The sequence below is a fragment of the Salvia miltiorrhiza genome, chromosome 1, assembly GCF_028751815.1.
Source record: "Salvia miltiorrhiza cultivar Shanhuang (shh) chromosome 1, IMPLAD_Smil_shh, whole genome shotgun sequence".
NCBI classification, from domain to species: Eukaryota; Viridiplantae; Streptophyta; class Magnoliopsida; order Lamiales; family Lamiaceae; genus Salvia; species Salvia miltiorrhiza.
This window is the reverse complement of record NC_080387.1, coordinates 51354913-51378121: the sequence shown is the minus strand read 5'-3', so window position 1 is coordinate 51378121 and position 23209 is coordinate 51354913. Positions and strand designations below refer to the sequence as shown.

Here is a 23209-nt window from a genome sequence, read left to right as displayed (position 1 = left end):
AAAATTAATTATATTGATCTTTTTATAAATAATATAGATTTAAAAATTAATCAATCAATATTTTAATGCAAAAAAGGAAACAAGACCCCGCACCCCCTCACCGAAAAAGAAGCTAGGATAGATCATGGACGAGGAAAGGAAAAAAAAGAAAAGAGTAATTAATATTGGAAGAAAAGTGACAAGGTCTAGTTTAGCATTCAAAATTACCAAAAAAAATTCTTATAAGAGGTCAGTATTAATTCATGTTTTATCGATATCGTGTGTATTGTATTTTTATTTATTTAGATATTTGGTTTAGTTTATACTATTAATTTGATTGTTATTTAATTTATTCATTAATGTAATGACGTAATTAGTATCTTGTATCTTAGGAAAAAAAATGAAAGAACAGTGGGGTATGAAAATCAAGATGATAAAGACTTTACTTCTTTTGATTTGTTTGGGAAAACCATAATAGTTGCCCATAACTAAAGTACATTAATTTACATAATATATAACACGAATTAAATTGAAAATCGCTCTCTTTATTACCAAATCTGGTTACTTATTTCTTATTCAGGAAAATACCAACAAGGAAGGAAATTGAAGGAGAATTTAAACTAACACAATTGAGCCTAAAAGAATTCCATTTTCACAACGACTAGGAATACCGAATACATATAACTGCAAACCAGGAAAAAACATTTCCATGGTTAATTTAATCACATGACGCCATAAAATTATTCAAACTCTCTCTCTCTCTCTCTCACACACACACACACACAATTCTAGTTGTTTGAATTTAATGTGGCCTACGATCACCACATACATTGTAAAAGAATTCCAAACGCAGGCTGGCCATTTTGTTGAGCTGTCAAATTGCAGGCATGGATCAAATTAAAGAAAAAGTGAAAAATGAAAAAGTGATTAAAAGAATTTAAAATTCTCTTGCATAAATCCAAAGGCGCGCATGCATTGATGGCTTCTCCAACCGTGCCATTCATTTCTCCATTAATGCCCTAATTTTTTTTCCTTTTTTCCCAGTTGGATTTCTGTGTCACATTTAAACAAAAGATGCATCATTGTTCATCTTCTGTTGTTTCAAAATTATAAAGCGATCCCAACCAAAAAATAATAATTGTCATAATTATTTATATATAAGTTTACTTACCCCCTTCTGATAAATGCATGCATCATTATCCCTAGCTCAGTCAGTTGAATCTCTCTCTCTCTCTCTCCCTCTCTCTCTGCAGAAAGTTTGTGCATAAAATATATATAAAGATCTAAACGCAGTGAGCAAGGCCAACCAGAGAGAGCCACATCGATCAAGAAATTTGTCTAGGGCTGTATTGGAATGTGAATTGAATTCTTTTTTTTGGAGGAAAAAATTAGTGTGTGTTGTGCGTGTTTTTTTTCTATGGCTTTGGTTGGTGGTGGTGACTGTTCAGTTCTTTACTTGTGCTCACTTGTATGGATCACAACTGTGCTCACTCTCTGTCAAGGTTTCTTTCTCTTCTCCCTTCTTTTCATCCTGTTTTTGTTGTTGCACAAAACACACACACACTGACACCTCCATTGTGTGTGATTTTCTTGATTTTGAGGTGGGATTTTTTGGCTGTAATCCTTGAACCTTTGTGTATGCTTCTCTGAAAAAGTTTGCATAATTTAATGTTAGGAATACAATGGTGTTATGTCTTTTTTTAGTTTTATAATATATGTTTGTTTGTATTTCTCATTAACTAAATTAGCTCATCTTCATTCTTTCTCTTCTCTTCTCCCTCTCTCTCTCTCTCACACACACACGAAAGTGTGCCTCTTCAGAAAAAGGAGCAAGAATGGAGGAACAAAGCCAAATCCTTCAACTAATAAAGATTGAAACTTTAGTGTGTTTTTCTTCAAATAAAAGCAAGAATGGAAAAAAAAAGTTAAATTACTTTTTTTTAAGGATGAAATCACTTCACATTGAGTCTGAAGCAAACAAAGATTGAAACTTTGTTGCATTTTCTGACATCATTTTTCTTCCACTCTTTTTCCCCCATTAATTCTTATTTTAAAAAAGTAGTAACAGGGGTGCTAGGGTCCGCTGAAGCACCCCCAATCCAAAATAAAAATAATCAATTTTAGGTAAATTTTTTGCAGGTGCTCGAAATGATCATCCTGCTCAATACAAGTACCCCTTCATCAAACCGGCGAGCTCATTCTCATCTCTGCCGTCGTCGGCGGCGTGGGTGGACCCCACGGCGTCGTACGACTACATAGTAGTGGGCGGGGGCACGGCGGGGTGCCCCCTGGCGGCCACCCTATCGCGGAATTACTCTGTTTTGTTGTTGGAGAGAGGCGGGACGCCGTTCGCCAACTCCAACGTGTCGTTCATGCAGAATTTCCACATAACTCTCGCCGATTTCTCCGAGACATCGGCGTCGCAGATGTTCATCTCCACCGATGGAGTATTCAATTCTAGGGCTAGGGTTTTGGGCGGTGGCACTGGCATCAATGCCGGATTTTACTCCCGGGCAAGCTCAAGGTACAACTCCTCACTCCCATTCAAAAAAAACAACAACACTTCTTTCCTATTGTTTATTTTGTTTTTTTCTTCTATTAATAACATGGCACAAGTGTAATCCACTATATTAACTGAACTTATAAGAAAATAAGCACCTAAATAAAATAATTTGTTATTTTCAATATATATTATTTCAACTATTCAATTTTCTTTACTAATTAGAATTTTTTCCTTTTAATTTATACTTTCACTTGCTTATACACTTAATATACACTTAATAATCGAAACACTTTAATACTAACTTGTAACCTTTCTAAAATAGACTTTCAAGTCCCCAAGGGGACACCAAGCGGTGCGACCTCCTGTGTGTGAACAGTGAGGTCCTGGGTTCGAATCCCACTGCTCCCCCTCCCCAACTCCCCCAAGTAAAAAAAAAATAGACTTTCAAACACCACTAAAAAGTGGAGTAATAATTTGGGAGAGTCTTATAAAGAGCAATGAGGATCGATATCAAGATTTCTTTAGTTTCTCGAATGTTCGAAAAGATTATGGATAACGATATTATAATTAATTACAAAAATATAATACGACAATGTTTTTTAGGTCAAAATCATGCTTGTATAAAAAAAGTGAAAGAAAACTAACTTGTTGAGGTGCCATACATACACACAGCAGTGTGTGTATTTGCTTAATGACATTCTATAATTAGTAGGGTTCAATCTGATGATAATTTAATTACAATGCAAAGTACTCCTAGTCTACAATAAATGCCTACATAATTGGTAATTATTTCTTTTAAAGCGAAACGCCAAATATTCATAAATGGATATGCCAGTCGATTTCTATTTTATTTTAGACAAGAAAAAAACAATAAATTGAAACCAGTAATTTTTGTTTTTGGCCCATTAGCTCATTGTGTGGAGTCATTGTCGCACCCGAGTGTTAGGTTTGCGCCCATCTTTTTCGTTAATATAATTCAATATTATAACTTAGTATAGTCAAACGAATTGAGCCCTCCACGTGGGAAAGTTAAGTGATTATAAAGAATTTAATTATGACAATGAAATCCATTCCAGTATGTGTATATATTTTACTCGACATGATATAACCTCTAGAGCACATATACTAAAGGGAGTGAAAAAAATATACATTTAATAAATAAATAAAAATATTATAAGTATATATATATATATGTATGTATTTGTTTATGTTGTTGTTTTCAATAAATTATTGCGTTTGTTCCAATCAGTTATAATTTTCTTTTAGTTAGGTTGAGGTTGTCACAGGGGGGCAAAAAAAAGAAAAAAAGTTGAAAAAAGGCACATATATTTGTAAGTAGGAACCACTAAAGAAAGCTGAAGATTGAATCACATTTATAGCAGCTTAACTACTCACGCACTATCACTAATGAAAAACCTTCTTTTTTTTTCCTTTTTATCCCACTTTTTAACAATATATATAGATGTATATTTTTTTCTTTGTTTTTTTTTTAAATGCAATCCATAACTTAGTTCTCACAATATCATAATGTTAGGATTAAGTGCTTGTTTGGTTTAAGTAGAGTATGGAAAGAGAATGTAATCAAATAAAGGAGACGAATGATAACAATAACGGTTACTTTTGAGTGTTTAGTTCAACAATAAAAAGAAATAATTAGTAAGGGATTCTCTTTCTTTTGTTTCTCCTCTATTTTGAGGGATAATAAGTTGGGTGATTGAATTACCTTGAATAAAGGCAATGGTTAACGCATTACCAAAACCAAACAATAAGTATAATAAATTCAATTAATTGAATCCTTTTCCAAGCTCCAAAAAAGCCAACCAAACATGTGCTAAATTGCAAATGTATCAGATTCCCTTGCAATCTTTACTAAGTTGAACTGAATTTGTTCAATATTTAGACCATGCCACATGAAAAAGAAGTTATCATGTTGAAGAATTTCAATTAATTAATGTCAACTCATTTTTGATGGTTTTTCACGATTGATTTGGTGCAGTGAGATTAAGAAAGCAGGGTGGGATGCTGAGCTGGTGAATGAGTCGTACCATTGGGTGGAGAAGCAGATCGTGCACAGGCCCGATTTCGGGCCGTGGCAGCGGGCCATAAGAGACAGCCTCTTAGAGATTGGTGTCTCACCTTTCCATGGCTTCACCTACGACCACTTGTACGGCACCAAAGTCGGTGGGACCATCTTCGACCGCTTCGGCCGCCGCCACACGTCTGCGGAGCTCCTCGCCTCCGCTAATCCCGAGAAGCTCCGCGTCCTAGTCCGTGCCACGGTCCAGAGGATTGAGTTCGACACCACGGGTAATTATTTCAAAATCTCATATTCATTTAGGGGGGCTGGTGCTCCCCCTAGCACCCCTGGATCCGCCCATGTGTCAATTTAGTATTTTTAGATGCTTTTTCACACCTATGGCTAATACTAAGAAGTAGTTAAAAGAGGCCAAGAAACATAGCCAATTATGTAGTAGTGAATTGATTTTTTTTTGTTTTTGTGAAAACTTGCATCTATGGATTTGTGCAGGGACATGGGGGTCATTGAAAGAATGAAAAAAAAAAAAACTGAAAAAAAAACTAAATGTATAAGGCTTTTATTGGTTTGGGGGGGCTCGAGCCCCCCCCAAGCCCCCTGGACCGGGGCATGTGTGTTAATGCAGTATTTCTACCACATATGCACAAATGTAGTAACAATTTTGAGTGGCAGGGAGAAGGCCTAAGGCAGTTGGAGTGATCTTCAAAGACGAGAAGGGGAAGACGCACCGGGCAGTGCTGTCGAAGAGAGCGAGGAGCGAGGTGATCGTGTCCTCAGGTGCAATCGGCAGCCCCCACTTGCTGCTCCTGAGCGGCATTGGCCCCAGGGCCGATCTGGAGAAGCTCAACGTCCCGGTGGTGCTCGACAACGGGTTCGTGGGGAAGAACATGTCGGACAACCCAATGAACACGATCTTCGTCCCGAGCAAGACGCCGGTGAAGCAGTCCCTCATACAGACCGTCGGGATCACCAAGCTGGGAGTCTACATTGAAGCCAGCAGTGGCTTTGGACAGAACAAGAGTAGCATCCATTGTGACCATGGCATTGCTTCTGCTGAGGTCACTGCCCTCTTTCCCTTAATTACTAGAAAAAAAATATTTAGAAACTAATTATATATGTTGCACATAACAGCTAGGGCAGCTCTCGACCATCCCTCCGAAGCAACGCTCGCACGCAGCGATCCACAGCTTCAAGCGCCGGAAGCGCAACCTCCCCGTGGAGGCCTTCCAAGGCGGCTTCATCCTCGCGAAGCTCGCCCGGCCGCTCTCGCAGGGCGAGGTGAAGCTCGCCAACACCAACGTCGACGACAACCCCTCCATCACCTTCAACTACTTCACCCACCCGGCCGACCTCGCCAAGTGCGTCGAGGGCATCCGCCTCGTCGAGCGCCTCCTCAAGTCCAAGCCCTTCACCAACTACACGCAGCTCGACGACCAAACCGTCGTCGACAAGCTCCTCAAGATGAGCGTCGAGGCCAGCGTCAACCTCATTCCGAGGCACACCAACGACACCAACTCGCTCGAGCAGTTTTGCAAGGACACTGTCATCACCATCTGGCACTACCACGGCGGCTGCCACGTGGGCCGGGTCATCGCCCCCGACTACCGGGTCCTCGGCGTTGATAGGCTCCGCGTCGTGGACGGCTCCACGTTCTTCGACTCCCCGGGGACCAACCCTCAGGCCACCGTCATGATGTTAGGCAGGTAAGGTCAAAACTACAGAGTAACTACACTTAACATATAAAGTTACGAGTTTTAGGGTTTTTTTAGGACAATAATTTTCAAATCAATCTAAGTTACTGTCCTTAAAAACCCTCATTATAAAGTTACTGCACTTTTCATAAAAACCTATAGAGTAAGTGCGTATATAGAAAGTAATTGCATTTGTGTGATCCTCTATATATATAAAACGTGATGTTGTTTATGGTATGCAGGTATGCTGGAGTGAAGATTTTGAGAGAGAGACTAGGCGAAGCCGCTAGGGTGTGAGGAATGAGTAGAAGAGGTTTGGTTTGTGTTTAATAGGGAGACAAAAAATTGTAATTCTTTGAATCTTGATTGTTTTGGTAGATGTTAAGAGGTAGGTGATGATGTGTGAAGAATGTTTTGTGGAGTTGTAGTAGTATGTGTTGTATTGACAGTATCAATTCTCTTGATGCTGCTTTTGTGTTTGTCTCTTTATGAATCATCCGCCACCTCTTTTCTTCACTTTCTCTTACGTTACGTTAAGGGAGCGTTTACTTTGTATGATTAATAAAATGGATGATTGAGTATTTTTATCTTCAATGGTAGAATTATACTCCAATTTCGAACCCTTTTGATGATATAAGAATATATCAATCAAAATTAGCTTAAATGATGCATCTAAAAACTAGTTTAAATGATAAAAATAATAAAGGGGCTTGGGATATCCCAAAATTTCAATCCATCAAAGTAAACAAAGAATTAACCTTATTATTTTTATCTATCAAAAACTAATCCTTCAAAGTAAACAACTTTGTGTTTGTGGACTAATGAATTCCAAACTATAAATTAGCTTGGACTAATAATTCTTATATAAGCTATTGTTGTCATAAGAGCTCTTTAGTATATGTAGTGAACAATTGTTCATTATTTCTACGAGGGTTTTTTTTTTTTTTTTTTTTAATAATCATTCTCAATATATATGTGTATACGAAATTAGTGATATATATATATATATATATATATATATGGGGAGAGGTTCAAGAAAGAACCATAAATAAAAGAAGACCGGAGAACCATTTTCAGCCATTCGATCAACAAGATCTACGGTGGATGCATCATCTTGTTGGATGAATGCAGATCCTGGGTTCGAATCCTGAAGGGAGCATTTTTTTTTAATTTTTTTAGTGCATTAATTTTAACAGCGAATGCATTAATTTTTACAGTGGATGCATTAGATTTGATGGTTCTCCCGTTCTCACAAATAATGTAGTTCTCTCTAGAACCACACCCTATATACATGTGTGTATACGAAATTAGTAAAATGTTCTTAAAAAAATAAAATAATTAAGAATATTATAATTATTATCAAAATTTCATAGAAGAGAATGAGATTCAGTGTACCAGACTTTATGTCTCACTTTCAATTTTGTTTAATTTTTTATGTATATTTTCTTCAATTTCAATTTTATAGGCTTTAGTTTAATTTTGTGATTATTAACTAGAGTTTATTCCATCAATTTAGGGTATATAATTATTTTTTAATTTCACTTTTATTAGCTAATAATAGGTTGATAAATTCAAAGTCATGGTATATACTTTTTAAAAATTTTAATTTTTTGATATAAAACTTCAATATAATTCATACTATTATAATAAATTTTATTTTTATAAAAAAATATTTTTAAAATAATAGATATAAGTATGTGACACATTGACACATATAAAATTGAAGGACACTGGATCTCATCTCTCATAGAAGAGCACTCTTTCATAATAGAGTTATATTTGTAAGAACACCACAACTCTTTTATGCCACTTTTTACATGTCGGATCGACTATATGTCTATATAGATCACATCTCGTTGCACGTTGTTTTTGGTCTAACCACACGTAGGGATGTCAATTCAGCCCGAAACTGGTGGATTGGCCCGACTAACCCGTTAATCCGAGAGGGTTAGGGTTGAAAATTTTTAACCCGATAAAAATTACAACCCTACTAGCCCGTAACCGAATAGCCCGACGCCCGATAGGATTGGCCCGACTAACTCGATGGACTAGCCCGAAAGCCGAATACATAACATAAAATTTAGATATAAAAATTAAAAAATGACAAAATATTATAAAGTCTCATCATTTCATTTTTCTATATTTTTTAGATGCTTTGATTCTATGAGTTCAAACTATTGTGGGATTTTATTGGTTTTTCTTTAACAAAGTTGAACATTTTATTGTTACCAACTTATTTTATAAGTTATGTAATCTTGATTTTTTTTTCAATATCTTATATTTTTGCATTTCATGCTTGCCATATAATTTATATCTTTGATTTTTATGTATATTTTATACATTATACATTAGATTATTAAGAATAACAAAATAAAAATGATTATTTTAGTTTTACGTCTTTAACTCGATTAGCCCGATGTGCTAGCCCGAAACCCGAACATTTAGGATTACGGTTGAAAATTTATAGCCCGACAAAATCTTCAACCCGATTAGCCCAAAACATGATAGGGCTGACCCGATTGACATCTCTAGCTAACCACATGATTTCATTTTTTAAAAATAAATAAATATTATTGATCAAATTAACACACTCACAATTAACTCTTCAGGTGGCTCAAAAATAAGCATTACGATGAGTCGAGCTTATCGGCAAACTACTCTAATCAAGAATTCGAATTAAAAACATTAAGTAAAGCCCGTTAGGCCCAGTACAAACATCAAGAAAATAAAAACAGGCCCAACTAGTTCATCCCATGAGGCCCAAGTAGAATCACCAAACGAATGAAAGCAAGTATTATTATCATCATTATTAAAAATTTACAAGTGAAGTGGATTTAACGAACTCTCCTAAATTTCCCTCCAAAACATTTAAAATATAAGAAAAATCTAACAACTTCCCAATTTTTCCAAATCTAAACAAGATGAACATCAAAAAAGGACTTGTAAAACTCTCCTTCCAAGTCTAGCGATGGAATTCACAATTTACAAAGACAAAGTCTTGGAATTTCAATGCTGCACCAACCTTAACCTATACCATATATCATAGAGGGGGAGAGAGAGAGAGAGAGTCAACTATAGTTGCAAGGAATACTCATGCTCACTCATGCTGCCTCTAGACAATCCCCTCAACCTCTGCCAAAATTTCCTCTTCCTCTCCATCTTCAAAGGAGCAGAGTTGAACTGCCTCCTAAAAGACTCCGATTCGCGGCCTTGAAAGGCAGCCGACGAGCTCGACAAATCCACAGCCGACAGCGCTACCTTGGTCTCATTCAACCTCCTGCTCTGCTTGCAGCTCTCCACATCAACAGAGAAGTCATCTTGGCTGACACTCCTCGACACGGGCTCCCTCGTCTCATCAAGCTCGTTGCACACGAGCTTCAGAGCCTGGACCACCTCCCCCATGAAGGGGCGGTGGGACACCTCGGGCTGCACACACATGGATGCTATGGCTGCCACTCGAGCCACATTGTCCAACGGCACACCTGACTTTAGCGATGGATCGATGATCATCTCCAGACCTTCCCTCGTTGCCAGGAGAGGCCGAGCCCACGCCACCAGATTCTCCTGCCCTGAAGGCTGAGATAGATCAACTGGCTTTCTTCCTGTTAGTAGCTCCAGGAGCACCACGCCGTAGCTGTACACGTCGCTCTTCACCAGGAGATGGCCCGTCATCGCGTATTCTGGAGCTAAGTAACTGCACCAACCAAGTTTATAGTTTATAGCTTCAACTCACACTTCTTGCAGTGAAGAGGCTTAATTATACTTTATAACCTTAACTCTCAAGGAATTTCAGCTTATACCCTTAATTTTGATTTTTATTGTGTATGTCCTGAATTTTGAAAAATTATTTAATTATGGACGTCGTGTCATCGCGTATTCTAGAGCTAAGTAATTGCAGCAAGGAAGTTTTTAGTTTATAAGCTTAACTATAGCTTGGATTTTCAGTGAATTTTAGTTTATACTAGCTTTTAACTTTGATTTACTTTTCATATGTCTTGAATTTTGAGAAATTATTTAATTATAGCTAAAATCATGGCGTAACGGTAGCAATAGTTGTTTTTTTTATTATTATTATTGAAATTACATCTAAAACAATGATCAATCATCACGAAACCAAAGTCCAAAAGTAAATAAACCATTGTCATTGAATCACCAGTATGGACACAATCGATCCTGAAAGTTAGTACAATAGGGATAACTTTCAAGCGCGATTTCAATCACACCAATGGTTCAACGATGATGGCCTACCTACTGTTGGACTTGGAGATCATCAGGCTTTGGTTCGTGGCCATTAGTCATAGTTTTAGGTGAAAAGTAACAATTTTTATCACGTGATTGAGACCATAGTTAAAGAATTTCTCAAATTTTAGAACCTGAAGTAAATCAAAGTTAAGGTTATAAATTGAAATTGGCTGAAAATTGAAAAGTGTAAACTATTATATGAAGAAGTTTATACCCGAAAGTCCCCATGACATGAGTGGAAACGTGCTTGTGTGCTTCATCCATGGCTGCTCTAGCCAAGCCAAAATCAGAGACTTTAGGTGTGTAGTCATGCTCAAGCAAGATGTTGCTGGACTTGAAGTCCCGGTGTATGACCCGCGGGCTTGAGTCCTCGTGCAAGTAGGCCAGACCCCTGGCTGCACCGAGGGCGATCTTCATCCTAGCCGGCCAATCCAGAGGAGCAACCTCCTTATCAACTCCTGCACAAACAAGATCCTCATGATTTAATCAAAGCATGCATATGTATATGAGTAAGCTTTGGAATGTATACTAACCGTGTAAATGAGACTCGACGCTGCCATTGGGGACGAGCTCGTAGACGAGGCATCTAGAGTGCTCCTCGGCACAGATGCCTATCAACTTCACCAAGTTCCGGTGGTGCAGCCGGCCCAGCATCTCCACTTCTGCAAGGAACTCGCGGCCGCCTTGCTGATCGTCTCTCTTGAGAACTTTCACGGCCACCTTCCTCCCATCGTCGAGAGTGCCGCCGTATACGAGCCCAAAGCCTCCTTCACCCACAATTCTTGAGCTATCCAAGTCATCCGTGGCTCTCCCTATATCCTCCACGCTGAACAATTTCGCGGTCCCTGTGAACGCCATGAGGCTCGAGTTGAACGACACTGAGGCCGAGCTCAACGTCACCAACCGTCCACCACCTGCCCATCCATATCACGTTACATTATATTTTCATTTCATATACACAAATTTTTTAGGTTTTTTGAAATTGCATACCACCTTATTTTTTCTGATCATAAATACTCTCACCTCTCAAATTTTCTGATTTTGCACACCATTTAAAATGAATTGGCGGTCAGAAATTCCAGCGTGGCCAAATTAACGATGAGAAAAAAATGGTTTAGTATTCAAACACACACCAAAATGTCATTGTTTATAACTAAATATGAGTTTCAATCCAAGAAACAATTTCATCGACGAGCTGGATGATGGTCTTGAAAGATGCGACATTTTTCCCAAAAATCTGTAGTCGCGATATGAATTCCTTCTCAACGATGCTCTTGCCCCTCAAGCTGATTGTGAATTCTTGTCCCCTCAATCAAATGATTTATGAATTTTAAATTCATGCTCTCCCTCCGTCTCAATTTATTAGTATTATCTATTTGAGAGCGACACGAGTTTTAATAAAATAGTTATATATGTTGTGAGTGAAATAGGGGTTCCACCTTTTATTTGAGTGTTAGTGGAGCAAGAATCTCACTTACTTTTTCATCGTCGATTTGGCCACGTTGAAATTTTCAACTACCAACTCAATTTCACTTAGAAAAAATTTAATTGAAAATTCGAATATTTTTTATAAGAACGAAAAGGGTCTCACTTGCAACTCCAGAAAACCACCAAATTTCGTGCATGTATATGCAAATAACCCTTCATTTTATCAGACTTTTAAATAATAATAGTAATAAATAAATAAAAGTAAATGTGAAGCCATACCCGATTGCTTTCCATCCTGTGGTATCAAGCCTTGGTGATGGGTTTCCCTAGCGTTGCGGCATTTTGAGAGGACTAGTAGAATAAATCCCATACACACTACAAAAGCTGTGAGTGATGATAGCACAATTACAATGATGATGTTGTTGGCTGACTGGTTTTTCCTCACCCTCGCCACGTCTACTCCCAGAGGCTTTATTGGGCCACTCCGGCCGCCAGGATCAGGCTGCACGTCGATCGTAGCGGAGCTCGAAGGCCACGCTGGTGGAGATGCCGGTAGGCCTGCAAAATATTTCAAATTCCATACAAATCATTATATACTCCAACCACACAACCATTCATCTCAACTCAACAACGTTCATTTCAAAAAGATTTATCCATAAAAAATGTGCATTTTTTCAAAAGAGTATGATTTATGTGGTGCGTACCTGGATAGTGAACATATACGACATCATAAACACCAAAAGTGGAAGTGTTGATGGAGAGGTCTTTGGTCCAAAACTTTTTGTAAATGGAGAAGGCGGCAGCAGATGTGAATGGCTGAGCCAGAGGCACCAAATTGATGACAACAGTAGTTTTCTGTAGCTCTGGATCGACTGCGTCTGCTCCCATGATCCGAACTTGGCTTTGATCCAACGGCACAGCCTCGGCGATTTGTAGAGCAAGCTCGGATACCATAGGGAAGAATGCATAGAGAGAGATGCCGAATTGGAGTCTCACTTGAATAGGCCAAACGCAAGCGCACGCTGTTCCCGGTGGGGTGAAGGTCAGCGGCTCTGTGCATGCCACCGACACACATCCTGCAAGGTATTTATAATTTATAATAAAAGAGAAGATGCAGTTATAAGCAAAACATGTATATACCTTTGTTAGGAGGAGGAGGTGGGAGTGCCATGCTTGGTAATGGTGGTACAGACTTCTTGTTGGTTGCTAAAGGAGAGCTCGTTGGAGAGATAGTAGGCCCTTCTGGAGGGAGATAAGATCATTTAGTAGCGTACATTTCTTTGATGGGACTATTTCTCCATTTTATGCACATATCTAATACAGTATTTTCTAATTTGGGAATGAGGAAAAACAGGGATGATATGACATCAAAAATGCCTATAGGAGGACAAAAAAATGCTTAAAAAATTTGAGTGTCATTTTTCCTTAAATTATTTTCTCAAAATTGCATAACAACCTTTGTTACCCCAAATGAAAAATCAGGGTCTGCCACTATGGAAAGATGTGTATAGTAACTGACCTTTTAAATGGTTGGATGGAATTGCAGGCAAAGGAAGGCGCCCTTTATGAATCCAACCAACCCGAGATGAAGATGGAGACGGAGACGGAGACGGAGATGGTCCTGCAACTGCAAGGAAATCAATCAATCATCAAACAAGCTTCAACTGAAAGAATCAAAGAAAAGAGGAGAGAGGTTATTTGTCAGCAGAAATGGACAATGTGTTGTTCATTATCACCTCTAGTTGAAGGATGAGGAGCATGGAAATGGAAGGATTTGGGATGATGAGCTGCATTCAGGAATTCCATCAAACTCATTAACTAACACCAACACAGACGAGCAATGAGGATTACCGTTTAGTTGAAACAGAAATCGGCTTCTGCCTCCATAGAGACTAAGATCAAGAGGTTTGAATTTGATGGGAAGAAGCATAGAGGCCATAGATGATGCCAAACCAAGGCCTGCAAAAATGTGTTGCAGAAAACACAGTATAGTAAAATCATTACAGTGAGCCTTGAACTAATGTATCAATGCAGTGGGAAAGAGTGTTGCATATCATATTGACCAAAACAGTCAAGCAACTTCAAGGAAAAAAAAAAAAAGCAGATTCTTGTTGAACTTCCAAAACTCATCATAACTAAAACAGGGCATTATTTATATCCACCACTAGGAAAATTAATCAATAATTTCTCACCATCAAAAACTATACTAAAGGAACATTTGATTAATCAAGAAAATTTCATGGATCAAAATTCTGATATTTCTTATTAAATATTGACAACTTAAAAAAAAAAAAAAAAAAAAAACAGAGCCCATTTTACCTTCAGATTCTTGAAACAAGAAAGAGCAGAGGATCACAAAACTCAACTGCAGCTTCATATCTCCCAGCAGAAAATACACAGACTTCAAAGCTCAAGAAACATTAATTCACCTTCCCATTTTCAATCAAGAAAACAAGCTTTACAGAAAAAGCAGAATATATTTTGCATAATTGCATTGGCCTAGCTTAAAGCGAGAAAGCCTCAGACCCACATATAGTACTAATCAAGTTATGAGAAGGCAGTGATGCAGACAAAACATAGGACTAGTTTTGTTCAAGAAAGAAAATAAAATCATTTTGTTTCTCTTTTTTTTAACTCTGCAGGAGCTACAAATTCTTGAGTGAAATTGTAAGTAAGTATCACTTTTCTTGAAATGAAGCTGTTAAAAAAAATGATCAAGGAAAGGGGAAACAACAGTACAATCTTTCACCAATCACTTTTGCAAAAGGGATTAAAGGCTGATATATTGGTGGGGATTAAAAGGAAAAAAAATTGATTCTTGCAGGAAAAAAATAAAAATAAAAGTAAAATTTAATGTGTTAGTTGGGGCCTTGAAGTCTTTGATCTGTTTGAATTAATGGAGAAAATGGCCTAATTGAGCAGCAAATTTCAACATTCCAATTAACCAGTTACAGACCACTAGCAATAACAGTGACTCATTTTTGTCAAAGTCTGCTGCAAATTTTTCAACCTAACTTAATACTAAAACATTCTCCCTTTTCTGAGGTGGAATTCAATAAAGTAATTAAGACTAGCAAACCTAACATAGTGGTAATAACTAATTAATGCCTCATATTTGGCATTTTCGTTAACAGTTTGTGACAAAGAAATTTTATGGTTTTGAAGCTGACAAACTCAAATTCCTACACACCCTTTGTTGGCTCTTGTCCATAATCAAGAGTGAAAATGCATTCAATTATTCATTAGGATAAAAAGGGAATTGTATTTTACTTCATTTATGTATTCTACCTACTTTTTTATCCTGTTTTAACAGTGTCCTTTTTTTCTCTTTGCCCCCTCCAAAATCTCAGCTTACAAAATGAGCTTGACATAAATATTATTGTACTTTAAAAACACTACACTTTCTTATTGCTCACTTTTATACTTTACTATCCTTTTTTGCTAAGTCAGTATCCAATGTATTATTAAGTGTTTTTTTAATAAATAATTTTAAAAATCACGTTATTTAAGTACGCACAAGACATCTTAATTTAAAAAATATTGGTTTTTTCATCTCAATATTTTTTCTCAGCCCCCTAGCATCATGGAAGGTTTATGATTTATCAAAGTCTTGGTGATTGGTCTCAAATAAAATAATTTTATGTTGCTTTTGATTTCTGGCACGATCTGTCCAACTGATCTAATAAATATGTTTGTCGAGTTCATTATTAAAATGATAAATATTTTCCATAGTGAAAAGTTAAAATTCGGAAATGAAAGACATAGCCGACAATGGGTGAAACTTAAAATAATTACTTACATATTGGGATATCCACATACCAAATTTAACATCCTAAAATTAAGAACAAACCGCCCACAAAAAACTAAACAATGTTGATTGATCGAATTTGACTTATTCAATTGAACTTCCCATTCTTTTTATTTCATCAAATAGACTCAACCAAGACATCCAATTGTGATTTTTCTGAGGGAAGGAAGACATCCAATTGTGATTAAATCCATTAATGTGATCAAATTTCCAAATTGTCAATATGTTTACGTCAAACTACATACACATATATATGTACATATATTTACATATAAATAAATATGTTATCACGAATTTGCATCATTACTTTGTATATAAGCAGTGAGCACGTGTTAAAGTAAATTCTATTTCAGAAGCGAATGCAGAATAATATCTCGATAAAAATATTTTTTAAAATTTTGAGTTCAAGATTTTTAGAAGACAATTCTCCTATAATTTAATTTGATGATAGCGCTTTTGCATAAAAGTCGACACACAAATTCAATATTTTGACGATTTTATAAGAATAAAAAAATAAAATGAAAATTATTTGATGGCACTGCCCCTCATCTGTGTTTGCCACTGCTTATAATAACATATACTCCCTCCGTCCATCAATTCAAGGCCTACTTGTCTTTTTGGTCCGTCCACAAAAATAAGGTCCATCTATTTTTGGTAAGTTTTTATTCATTATTTAATCAAAAAAGTCAAAAATTCTTTACAAAAAAGAGGGACCCTTTCTCCACTCAACTAATAAAAATACACTTTTGTCTTAAAACCCGTGTTTTTTCATATAGGCCTTTAATTGGTGGACGGAGGGAGTATTTCTTTTGACTCAATTCAATAGGTCACCGTAGGCACGGTTATCAAAAAATAAATAATTTATAATAAAATATAAGTGATAAAATAGTTTTTTTAGAATATATTTGTCAAAAAATGTAGGAGAGGGAAATAGAGATATTGCAATAAGAGATAATAATAATAATAATATGTGGACCACAATGACATTTTATGTAAATAATGACTTATGTATAAATAGTTCTTATGTATTGATTTTATATTTTAAAAATAGCCTATTGAAATTAGATATTTAAATAAAAAATATAACCTATTGAATTGAGGCGGAGAGAGTATCATTTTTAAATTATGTATTCATGACCAGTAAGATTCAACTTTTATTTTTCCAACTACATATACTATTTCGATTCATCGCTAAGGTAAAATTATGTAAATAAATATAGATAACATGAAAGGGCCATACACGCACATGTATTTGTTACCGCTGTATGTGGCATATAAGATTATGTTAATAAAATATGGAGGATGGAGATGGGGGGGAAAAAAAGTAAAGTCTTGATTTTTTTTTCCCCTTCTTATTTGCAATAAAAAAAATGTGGCGATAAAAGATTCAATGAATGCCATTAATTTCTTTGTGGGTTTGCCTAATGTCCCCACATGTTAACATTGAGTAGGTAGGTGTTGTTTAGATATATAAAAAAATGTGGTGTTTGGAAACAACACTTTTTCTAGTGTATTATCACAAAATAATGGGTTGTGGAATGGTGGATCTGAATTATGTCCCTTCGCCTAAATTATTACTGCATATAGTATTATTCCATGTCCCATACGAATGTCGGTGCCAATTTTTCCATTATTTACAGATTTTTCTTTTAATTTGTGTGATATTAATTTTTTAAACCCGATTTGCGTGATACTATATTAAGCATGTATAATTAATAACGAAATTGACATCAAGATACTGTAAATAATTCGAGAAAGAACAATAAAAATAAAATAGTTATTTTGATATTATAAATATACAAATTAGTTTTAAAAATTAAAAAATATATATATAGTCATTCTTATAATTTACCCTTAATTTATACAAATTCACGAGTTAGCACTCGTTTAGTTGTGAATTGCTCTATTTTATACATAAATTCATGCAATTTATTATCCTTGAGTTTACCAAAAATATAGTATTTTTTATATTTGTAATTATTTTTTATTTTTACAATATAAAAGTGGTTATTTTGATATATTGATTCAATTAATTATTGTCTCTTTTATACCTTTCGTACTCAAACGATTGACTACAAAATCCAAGAACTTCAGAAGGAACTTCAAGAGAAGGATAAGGTGGACGAGCAGAGAGGTCTTGAAGAATCAGAGGTGATCAGGAGAAATGAGATTCAAGCCCTGCTCTCCCTTCAACTCAAGAATAAACAGATGATGCTGCAACAGAAAGCCAAACTCAAATGGTTCAAAGAGGGAGACACAAATTCGGGTTTTTTCCATAGGGCAATTCGTGGGAGACGGATTAAAAACGAGATTGGCGGAATGCTCTTTGAAAACTCGTGGATATCTAAACCGGAAGAGGTTAAAGCAAGAGTGAGAAATCATTTTGAAGCTTTTTTCAAAAGGAAAGAACGACAGATGCCTGATTTCCCCTTGGACTTCATGAGGAGGAAAATTTCAAATGACGAGAGGCATTGGCTGATCAGGGATTTTGATCTGGACGAGATTAAAGAAGCAGTTTGGAGTTGTTGTGGAGACAAGAGTCCGGGACCCGATGGATTTAACTTCACATTCTGGAGAGCGGCGTGGCACGTGGTTAAAGAGGACTTACTCCAGCTTTTGAAGGAATTTCACGAAAACGGGAAAATACCGAAAGGTGGTAACGCCTCTTTTATTGTTCTGATTCCGAAGAAAGAAGGGGCTGGGTCGCTCGATGAGTTTCGCCCAATTTCTCTTATCACCAGCTTGTATAAAATTGTGGCTAAGATCCTGGCTGAGAGATTGAAGAGGGTTATGGGGTCGATCATTTCCGATAATCAAAGTGCGTTTGTCAAGGATCGCTTCATCCTAGATGGGGTGGTTATCCTGAATGAAGCTATTTTTGAGGCAAAAAAGAAGAGAGTGGGCCGTATTTTCTTCAAGATTGACTTCGCAAAAGCATACGACTCTGTGCAATGGGATTTCTTGGATATGCTTCTCAGTCGACTTAACTTTGACGGACTTTGGAGGAAGTGGATTAAAGGGAGTCTGGAATCTGGAACGGCAAGTGTTTTGGTGAACGGGTCATCGACGGGAGACTTCAAAATGGAGAGAGGTTTGAGACAGGGTGACCCGTTGTCACCTTTCCTTTTCCTTATCGTGGCAGAAGGCCTCAACGAGTTCATTGAAAGAGCAGCGGAGAGGCAGTTCCTGGTTCCGGCGAAGATTGGCAAGGATAAAGTGTCCATTTCACATCTACAGTACGCGGACGATACTATCTTCTTGTTGGAGGCAGAAGACAGAAATATGGAGAGCGTGAAGAAACTCCTGATTCTCTTCCAGTTCGTCTCGGGTTTAGCTGTAAATTTCGACAAAAGTTGTCTTCTGACAGTGGGAGTGGATGACGCAGTTGAGAGGAGATGGGCTTCGCTCCTCAGGTGCAAGATCGGATCCTTTCCGTGCAACTACTTGGGTACTAAAGTGGGGGGGCGCAGCAATGGTGTTGGAGATTGGAAGTTTTTGGTTGAAAAAGTTTCAAACAAAGTGGCAAGCTGGAAGAAGAGACATCTTTCGCTGGCAGGACGAATTACTCTAGTCAAGTCAGTGTTGCAATCCATCCCGGTCTATCAATTATCCCTCGCTTTCATACCTAAAGCGGTGATTAAGGAACTTAATTCACTGTTCTCAAAATTTTTGTGGGGAGGAGGTACACAGACGGGCGGTATCACCTGGTTTAAGTGGAATGCCTTGTGCTTCAACAAGGATTCAGGAGGTCTGGGGTTTCGGAATATCGATTGGTTTAATCAGGTGCTGTTAAGTAAGTGGCTCTGGAGGTTTTTGGGGGAGGGGAAAGCTCTGTGGGTAAGGGTGATCAAATCGCTTTATGGGGAGCTAGTGTGGGGGGAAGGGGGAGAATGTTCGGTGGCGGGAAGAGGTGGACAGAAAGGGTGGTGGCAAAAGATTGTGGAAAAGGGAGGAGGGATGAGAGAGCGATGGTTCATCAATAATTTGAGGCGAAGAATTGGGGACGGGCTTGAGATCAGCTTCTGGGAGGATGTGTGGGCGATAGACAAACCCCTTAAGTTTGTGTTTCCGAGATTGTATAATTTGAGCCTGAACAAGAAAAAGCTGGTTGGTGAAAGCGGGTCTTGGGAGGGAGGGTCGTGGGTATGGAGGGTCGAGTGGAGGAGGGAGTTAAGGGAGAGGGAGAAAGGACTTGTGGAGGATCTCCGGTTGGTGATTGCTGATTTTGCTCCTTGTGTAGATGTAACAGACGGATGGAACTGGAAGGCGACACCAGATGGATGCTTCACAATCAAGTCGGCATATGAAATTGTGGCAAAAACAAGACAGGAGCAACAAGTTTTACCTTTGGAGATGACAAAAGTTTGGAAGGCCCCAACACCAAATAAAGCAAAGGTGACGGCATGGAGATGTCTTAGAAACAGATTGGCAACATGTGATAATTTGAGTAGAAGAAATGTTCAGATCAGCGTGGATGAGAGATGGTGCAATGCATGTGTTTCTAGTGAGGAAACGACGGAACACCTGTTCCTCCATTGCTCGAAAGCAGCGGCGGTTTGGGATCAGATCTTTCAATGGCTCGACATCAAAACGGCAAATCCGAGAGGTATCTTTCAACACTTCATTTCTTTCATCGCGGCTGGAAAAAAGAAGAGAGAAAGAAGACTGCTTAAAGCTTTGTGGGTGGGAACAGTGTGGTTGCTCTGGGAAAGCAGGAATGGTAGTCGTTTTCAGGACAAGGCTTGGGATATTGATAGACTTGTATTACAGATTAAGGGGAGACTTTGGAGTTGGAACGAGGCCTACAAAATCGTGGAGTTAGGAATTCATTTTACTTCTTGGTGTTCCAAAGACTTTAAACTTGTTTTATTGTTTTGATTGGCATTCCTGATGCCTTGATCCATTTTCTTTCAATAAAAGTTTTACTTTACTGATCAAAAAAAAAAAAATACCTTTCGTACTCAAACGAGTTTGAGCTAGGACTAACCCAAAAAATATAACATGAGGGGGAAAAAGTATTGAAATATAAGTATATGTTACACAGCTAAAGGTACCGATTTCTTCCACTAAAAAAATAAGAAAAATGTAATAAATAGTACTATTATTATTTTTTATATCAAATCAAACGGCTGCATTGGGGTGTCGGTGAGGATTTTTTTGTTATTTTTAAAATAGATTTGGTGAATTCAACTTTAATTGATTTTATGTAACTAGTATATGTGTAAAATTGTAACTGTGCAAAGAGAACAATAATTGAAAGGTGAAGAATGTCAAATATAGTTGAGGAGAAAGTTGATTTATTACTATATTCTATTCGGTGTTGGAAGAAATGCCAACAAGTACTGGACAAATTTTAATTTTGAAAATATAATACTAATGGCACTAGTACTAACTTAAATATTAGATCTAATTATTGTAAATATATACATAAATGTATCTTCCTTCTGAATTACAAAAGATTCCCCACAAACCAATAAAAAAGAAAGAGAAAACTCAACAAAAGAAAACAAATCCAACGACATCACTCTATTTACTCTTTTGTTCATTCACTTTTTAATATTAGTAATTTTTAACCCTCAAGCTTTAAGTTGTCTTAATCCTAAGTTTCTTTCTATTTGGAATCAAGCTATTTCAACAGGGATTTTCACCTCAGAGAGAAGGCCAATCATAATATATATATAAAATTAAGGAAAAGTTCAAGTACACCAAATAAAGAAAGTTTGCACTCTAATTTTATTACCACTTTAGTTACAATGGTAGTTAATGAATGATTAAGTGAATTTTGTATGTACGGAGATAAGGGACTTCATATAGATTAGACTAGACTAAAATAGGCCGTTTAGTTTTGAGGAATAGTTTTGATAGATAAAAATAATAAAATTAATTCTTTATTTATTATAATAGATTGAAATTTTGAGATATAGTATATTCTAAGGTCCTTAATTAAAGTTACTATTTAAATTAGTTTTGTTTGATTCATATCTCATCCAAATGGCGGTATTAGAGAAATCATGATACTATTGAGAATAAAAGTATCCAATCATGCAAAGGGGCGTGTTTACTTTGATGGAAAAAGAGAGAAAAAATATATTTTCACCAATTTTTTACTATTTTTACATGTTTACTATGATGAAAAAAAAAATCCGGGTAGGATGGAATATTTTATTGGGCAGCATTTTCTTTCTTTTCACTCCTTTTCTTTCTAATGTTGGATAATATTATCCTATGGTAGGTGGTAGGGGTGTGAAAATATTTTTTAACATTTTCTCATTTTTTTCATCTCTGATAAACATATGATAAAAAAAGAAAAAAAATATATTTTCTCACTTTTTCTTATCAATCTTTTCTCAATAAAAATTTTACAACCAAAGTAAACACACCCTAACTCTCTTTTAAATTGAGAACTAATAATAGATATTTTTAGTCCTACAGTTGCGAAGATCTACGGTGGATGCATCGTTTTAATGAATAATTGCACCATCTGAATTCAAATTTAATTAGTGAAATTTTCATATACTCCCTCCGTCCTCCATAAATAGCATGGTTGATCACAACGCTAATTTAAATAAAAAGTCGTTTGGTGTATTGATAGTGGAGAAATGTTCCATACTGAGGGTATTCTTTAACTAGACTGTGAGTAAATAATGTAAATTACAAGGGTAAAATTGTGAAAATTATGTGGAGTAGTGTACAAAAATAGAGTATGAATAAATTTAGGGGACATATCAAAAAAGAAATGTATACATAAATATAGAGGACAAAAGAAATATTTTTAATATATTTAATTTTACAAGGAATATAATAATTTTATATATTTAGTAAAATACTTTCATAGAATTTTTCACGAGTCTCAACCCCACGAGATATATGTGTAACAGAATCGATCACCTACCCACTGTGGGCAAGCATAATGTGCCCACCACTGATATGATAATTTTAATTTAAAAAGAGAATTAATATATCTTATTCTAATTAAAATTATCTTATTCTAATTAAGATTGTCACATCAGTGATGAGCACATTATGTCTGCTCACGATGAATAGGTGATCTGTTCATATATGTAATACGCGTGTGATGTGACAGAGTGAGAGAGAGAACTTTAGTGGCTAATATGGGCCCCAATACACCTTCTAGGTCTTTTAACATTTCAACTTTTTATCATGCTTTCCTACTATACTTCCACAGTTTTTATTCGAATTTATCCTTAACTCTAATAAAAAATCACAAATCATTCTTCGAGCTCCTACTCCGACCTTTTTTCAAAAAAATTAATTTATATTTCTAAGATATGTTTTTAAATATAAGTATATTTACAATATTGTTTTACTATATTTAGTGGGGGTTCAACAGATTATAGAATCATATACATAATAAAATGGTGAATAATTGAATATGATGGAGAATTTATACAAACGCACGTTTTTCGTCTCCAAAACGTCTCCCCGAAAAAGTAAATGAAATAATATAAATGAAACCAACATAAAAGGACATTAAGTTTGGACATGACATACTCTCAAAACAA

At 36.4% G+C, this 23209-nt stretch overlaps 2 protein-coding genes across 7 annotated transcripts; one reads left to right on the top strand and one right to left on the bottom strand.

Annotated features, from left to right (window-relative positions):
- Positions 1 to 975: 975 nt before the first annotated feature.
- LOC130991473 (protein HOTHEAD-like) lies at positions 976 to 6724 on the top strand. Its single transcript, XM_057915728.1, has 6 exons — positions 976 to 1481; positions 2119 to 2503; positions 4479 to 4789; positions 5190 to 5575; positions 5649 to 6220; positions 6451 to 6724. Exons 1-6 carry the CDS (start codon positions 1397 to 1399, stop codon positions 6503 to 6505), a joined length of 1794 nt encoding a protein of 597 aa, XP_057771711.1. The 5' UTR covers positions 976 to 1396; the 3' UTR covers positions 6506 to 6724.
- A 2251-nt stretch (positions 6725 to 8975) lies between these two features.
- LOC130991442 (receptor-like serine/threonine-protein kinase ALE2) lies at positions 8976 to 15049 on the bottom strand. 6 transcript variants are annotated; one of them, XM_057915684.1, is made up of 10 exons: positions 14198 to 15049; positions 13730 to 13837; positions 13615 to 13665; positions 13398 to 13505; positions 13019 to 13117; positions 12583 to 12954; positions 12158 to 12436; positions 10984 to 11364; positions 10665 to 10908; positions 8976 to 9902 (listed from the first exon to the last, which is right to left on the bottom strand). In XM_057915684.1, exons 1-10 carry the CDS (start codon positions 14253 to 14255, stop codon positions 9281 to 9283), a joined length of 2322 nt encoding a protein of 773 aa, XP_057771667.1. In that variant the 5' UTR covers positions 14256 to 15049; the 3' UTR covers positions 8976 to 9280. The 6 variants fall into 6 exon arrangements, with proteins under 6 accessions (XP_057771667.1, XP_057771661.1, XP_057771675.1 ...); XM_057915678.1 differs by having other exon boundaries at positions 13019 to 13120; positions 14198 to 14844; XM_057915692.1 differs by having other exon boundaries at positions 13019 to 13120; positions 13398 to 13499; positions 14198 to 14844.
- Positions 15050 to 23209: the final 8160 nt, after the last annotated feature.